At 36.4% G+C, this 6,026-nt stretch overlaps 1 protein-coding gene across 1 annotated transcript in view; it reads left to right on the top strand.

Annotated features, from left to right (window-relative positions):
* The window catches only part of SUCO (SUN domain containing ossification factor), a gene marked incomplete in the record, with an annotated part of 59,408 nt that overhangs the window by 12,986 nt on the left and 40,396 nt on the right, over window positions 1–6,026 (top strand). Inside the window, 3 exon segments of the mRNA XM_072419937.1 lie at window positions 2,394–2,499; window positions 4,380–4,481; window positions 5,114–5,259. Of these exon segments, the coding sequence (XP_072276038.1) occupies window positions 2,394–2,499; window positions 4,380–4,481; window positions 5,114–5,259 (354 nt within the window).

Genomic DNA, 6,026 nt, shown 5'->3' with positions numbered 1-6,026 from the left:
AAACCTACAGTCCCTATCTCGTATGTAACCCGGGGACTGCCTGTATTTGTACCTAAAATCTATTTATTTGCCTAAATCTATAGGGAGAAAACTGTATGTTCTCCATCCGGGTTTTGAGGTTAATCTGAGTTCTGTTAATAATAATGAAGATGAGCAGTGTATCTAATTCTACATTACCTCCTGTAATAATGTTGAACATTCACATTCCTGTCTACCGTCAGCTGTACCAAACCAAATTTCTGTTGCTGACCTTTTCTGCTTGGCTCTCGCCGATAATTTCAAATGTCATTTCATGCTGATCCAATTAGCATGTAAAGCCTAAGGTGAGCTAGCATCCCTGTAGATTTTTTTTTTCTAGTCTGATTGCTCCTAATAGAGATTGGGAAAAAGTGAATGGTGTGGTTGGGAGTCTCCAAGTAAAAAAAAAAAAAAGATGTTAAAATGAACAAATATGGTGAAGCAGCAGTTAATGTGAATGCAGTTTGCTTGTATGTAGTCAGCATTGCCTTGTCACATTAGTAAGTCTGATTTCAGCAACCTTTTGTTTTTTCCCTCCTTTTACATGGTACCTAAATTTAGATGTGAAGCATCGGGAGTGTTGTGATGTTTCACAGCAAGTAGGAGTTGCGCTTTCATATTTACTCACACTACTTACATCTGTTGGGTTTTTTTTTAAAGCTTTTAGACACTGTATGATTCAGGGTGGTTTTTCACGGATGCTTTAAATTAATTTATAGGTCATTGGGCAATGTTGTCGTTTCTGTCTTTGCATCCAATAGTTACTGCTTGGCCTTTGTGAATAAAATCTGATTGAGTTCACTGTTATCTGGAGGAGTTTAGGGTGGCTTTATGGAGTGGAAAGCATTGCAGATGGCACAGTTATAAATATTTGGTTAATGGAGCATCTCTACCTCCAGCATTCCATGGACATCATTGTCCATGCTGATTCCACATGCTGTGTATAGTCTTTCCTGCATCAGTTGTTTTAGTAAAGGGGTTTAGGCTGTTCACTTAACAAAGTGAATTATGATTCTGCAATAGATTACAACTTAAGTAATGTGGTAAAATTTCACTTTGCAAAGAATTTTTAATCATGTGCAAGAGGTTATAGGTGAAAACCTGAGCTTTGTGTGCGCATGATTGGATGGATGAAATCAGCGGAACTTCATTCACGATAAGCAAAAATTAAACAAAAAATTTTGTCGCCTACCAGAATTTTATGCCTGCAGTTAATATTTAATGGCACATAATAATACCATGAATTTGTGTGCTTTATGAGGTACACAGTTTTGGCAATTGGTTTACAGAAACACAACAAAAATTGCAATTGCAGAACATCCACAAAGCATTTGAACATGTTAAACATATGCTGCGATCTAGCATGAAGTATACTGAATTTTCTAACACTGCTAAGAATATCACTAAACAAATTTAAGCCCCCTATTCACACTGACTTTTTTTTGCCTAATGTCTTATTAATTGAAATCAATAGAGATAAATAGAAATACATGTCAACTTGTTCTGAGTTTTAATGTCTTTCGTTTGGTTTTAATGGGGAAAAAAGTAAAGCAAAAGTGTGAATAGGGTCCTAAAATTTGATGACAGATTTTCTTGGTTGCCTGTGGATAGAAGCAGAACACACGACGGGGGGACTCGGGAATCTGACACTTGAATTTATGTTCAATATGAAGATTCTTCTAGTGGCTTGGCTCTACAAGAACAGATTCTGGGAATGGAATGCAGAACAGGTACGTATAGAAGCAGAAAATGTTTTATTGTAATTTTTATTAATCAAGCAGACAGTTGTAGTTTGTTGTCCAAATGTTTGTTTATTTTTATTTTAAAATATGGTGTGGCAGTATAGGTCATCAACCAGGCTTTCAGGTATATGTTTGCCCTTTTTAAATAGGACCTGGCATTAAAAACACCTAAAATACACATTCTAGTTTAAACAAAGTTCCATCAGCTTTCCCTTCCTAGCTCCTCACGTTTGTGCTTTCTGCATCGGACAGCTGGTATCCTGCTCTGTCTACATCCTGGCTAGTAAAACTCTCATAGACTTAAATGGGACATCTTTGTAAACCAGGAGCACAGATCCATTAAAATCTTTGTGATGATAGATTATTACCAGCTGGGCTGTAGGCTGCAGGTGTCCCAGGAAGTACATACAAACCTGGGTGAGAAAATGATGGGATCCAGTTGTGTTGCAGGAGCTGGAGTGGATCCTGAATTTATCCTCATAATGATTGTCTCTAGAACATGTGTGGTGTGTGTATTGATATCCATCATTAACTCACTTGTGTATGGTTTTTTTTTTTTTTTTTTACATTTTGATGATGTGTGCTTCCACCCAAAAAAGTAAAGACCTTTTCTTGTTTTTCTTTTCATTGTAGGTTACCACCTGGCCATGTGTTCTGCAATGAAGACACTGTCGTTCCTGCAACACAGTCTGCACATAATGAGCTTTCTGTAAATGAAGATGAGCAGGCAAAGAAAGAGGTGTGTGTCTTTAATTTCAGTTTTAGAACTTTTTCTTAGAGCGTGCTGGAATATTGGAGTATATGGGAATGCAAAACCCACTTAAAACAGATCGGGAAATTCTAAATGGGTTTTAGAACTGTATTAAACTGATGCCTTCAACATATGCATAATTTTGTTTAAATGAGCAGCTCTAAAAATCATGGGACATTTCCAGGGAAAAATCTTCAGAATGAGGGAATGTACTTGAAATTTATGAAACCGTTGTAAGCTATGCATTGCATTACGCAGTGAATCTGTAATTACCTGAGTTTTGCATTGTATTCCCCTGAGCTGCAGCACAAGCCAAACTTGGAGAGGCCACTGCAATGCATATGTGCAGATAGGAGGAGAAATCGAGTTAGCAAAGGGCTAATAGTGCGGGGTTCATTCTCTAGTCACCAGGTTGGATTTTTTTTTCACTGTTTTTGACCATACTGTGCTGCTATACTACTTTAAATATTAAGACCTTGAAATGCTTTGAAATATATATTATCTCAAAAATGGCTGTACAGTCTTATATTCTTTGGTAGGAAAAGTTCTCTAATTTTAAGCTGCTTATAGTACAATGTGTCTGTTACTGTGATGTGCATCCCTAAAATTCTTAGAATTTTGGTTTATCCTTAAACACTTTTTGTGAATGTCACTGTGACCAGAATTGATTGGGTTGACCCCGTGTGTGCTGACCTGTATATACAAACATTAAACTGATTTGTGTCTGCAATGTTGTTATATGAGATTTACTTTGATCATGCGCTGCCTGAGGGTTTTCTTATGAATTTAGTTGATGTAACGAGGAAGAGCAAGTTTTTGTGTTGGCTTGAATATGCTTTGCAGCTTCCTTTGTTTCTTCTCTCCAGATGACCCCCTTCTCATGGTCATTACTAGGTTATTAAAGGTGCAAAATTGTAGACTCTGCTTGAACATTTATTTTGTAGTATACCATTGTGGTGTAAAACATTACACTCTTTATGTAGATGTAAAAGACACGGTTTATTTTTTTTTTTTGTATATATTTGTGTGTATATGGATTTGCACTATTTAAAAATAAAAAAAAATATTCCAAACCTGTATTGTTTAGCATACAAAGGCTCATTGTGCTGTTTTTTTTCATTTCTGACACGTTATCTTCTTTTATATCTTGCGTTCATCATTAGCTTTTTAAAAAAATGTAATGTAATTAAAATGACCTTCCAGCAACTATAATGCATGGATGCCCACAGCAGCTTTTATTGCTCCTTTTGCCAGGATTTGGGTTCATTCTGATTGGCCGATATCCAAAGCTACTACTGGAGACAGAGCTTGCCTGACCACTCCCACTCATTCCTATTGGTCAGTGAGATAGCCCATTATTTTATTAGGTCACAATGAAGACCAAATACCTTTTGATTAAAGATGTTTTGCAGAAAATCTTTTAGGGTTATCTAGCTTCTATTCTTAATCTCGTTGCTGGATAGTCGTTTTCTTCTGATATTTTTGGGTTTGTGATTATGCTTTTACACTTTTTTATTTATTTATTTTTTTGTATTATGCTGACAGTTTGTTTTCCAGGCTCCGCACGTCCTTGGTATACATGGGTATACAAATATTTTTTGCCATTTGTTGCAAGTAAAGACTGTTGGAAATCTTCCATAACTTTGAGAATTATTTAATTTGAAACTTTTTTACATGGTTTTATCTGTTTTGTACAAAGCTGTCATTTTATGGAAGTAAAAATATATATAAATAAAAGGCGAAATTGTTTTTCCTAAAACCCTTTCATTTAGGTTGCTAGTTTATTTCTTGAGTGTAAGTCTCAACATTTTTTTTTTTCAATGTATGATTTTTTTGTTTTTTTTTGTTTTTTTTCTCAAACAACATAGGAGGAAAAGGAACACCCGAAAACTTCAGAAACACTTGATTCTCTATCATCTGGGCAAGTGGTAGAAGATTTACTATTGGAAGACTGCCCAAAAGATGAAAAGGTCTCCCCCCCCCCCCCCCAGTATAATTACGTTTTTTGTTTTCTGGACTACCAGATCCTGGGGCAAAAACCTCTCTGGGGGTCATCCTTTCTGGAAACCTCTGCCATTGTTTTCTTGTTCCTCTCATATAGAAGAGCAGTGTTGAGTGTCTTGTAGTCATATATGCATACTTAGGAAAGGCCTATGTCACTTTAAAGTACTTACATCGATCAGATTGTTTCCTTAACATGTAATACACTTTGGGCAGCTGAGAAGCAAACAGAAAACCTCCATAAATCTACTTCCTGTTTTGGTGGCTGCCTGGGGAAACGAATGTGGTAGCCTAAAACCCCCCTGGCCCCCTGGTGACAAGAAACCGGGAAAAGTACTGGCGTTTTTTTAATATATATATTTACCATACTTTTTTCCCATCTACGACAATCATGTAGTCCACTACTATCTATGGTACTATTATTTGTTAAGCTTGCCAGCTCCTTGGGTTTTGCAATATGAAGGAGAAAAACCATTGTTGAAACCCTATTTTGACTATTCTTAAATTTTCTTGGTACATTAGGTATATTTTTTGCAATTGAGTTTTAAATGACTTGGAAATGTATCACCACTTTACATTGACACTTGTGGTTTTTGTGCAGGACAAAAACTCAGAACCAGGATTGAACTTACCTCTGGACAATATCGACATTAAAGATGTAGAAAAAGCAGCTGTGAACCTGGATACCAATGTTGAAAACATTTCCAGTTCGTCTACCTCAGAGATCCCTCCGGTTCCACTGCCTGAGTAAGACTTCTTTTATTTAAATAGTGAACTATTGCATAGGCACCTATTTGGTGTGTTATGTATAAAGCTGACAAGTTTTTACACTATTGCACATGCAGCAAAATCCAAAAGCTAAATTCCCTTTTTGCATTTTCTTTTGGGCCTTTGCAGTCATCTTGTGCATGTTTTTTGTATGGCTTTTAAAACAAATACCAAATCTTGTTTTAAATTCAAGAACTTCTAATGTCAATCCCATTTAGGTCTGTAGATATAGTGATAAGAGTTTTTGCACTTGAGAGTGCCACCGATTTGAAAACAAGATGATATTCTAATCTAGACTTCTGTAAGACATTTACTGTCCTGCCGTGTTTTAAAGTAAACTGATGATAAAACAATTGTGGGAGTTGCCATTGCCAGAAGTTTTGGTATTTGGTAGATCCCTGACGGTAAGGATCATCCTGTGGTTTTACAGGGCACTGAGTCACTGTTCTTGAACAAATTTGACAGCTTGATTTCTACTTCTAGAATTGTATTGCTTTGCAATGAAGTTATTGGGTTAGCATGACAAACCGGAAGCTAGTAGCGTAAAGAAGTCCGAAGTGGCAGCTTTCCTTTTTGTATTATGAAAAGGGAAATTTTTCTTTTTTATTTATTTTTATTTTGTTTTTGCCGTTTGAATCAAAGAGCCTCTTTAGACTCTCTTAAGCTACGTACACACGGCAGATTTTTATCGCCCGATAATCGGCATCGGCCAATTATCGGGCGAAAATCTTCCGTGTGTACAGTCG

The sequence above is a fragment of the Pyxicephalus adspersus genome, chromosome 8 (genome assembly GCF_032062135.1).
Source record: "Pyxicephalus adspersus chromosome 8, UCB_Pads_2.0, whole genome shotgun sequence".
Classification (NCBI taxonomy): domain Eukaryota; kingdom Metazoa; phylum Chordata; class Amphibia; order Anura; family Pyxicephalidae; genus Pyxicephalus; species Pyxicephalus adspersus.
The sequence above is the reverse complement of the archived record's forward strand: the minus strand, read 5'-3'. Positions and strand labels throughout refer to the sequence as shown.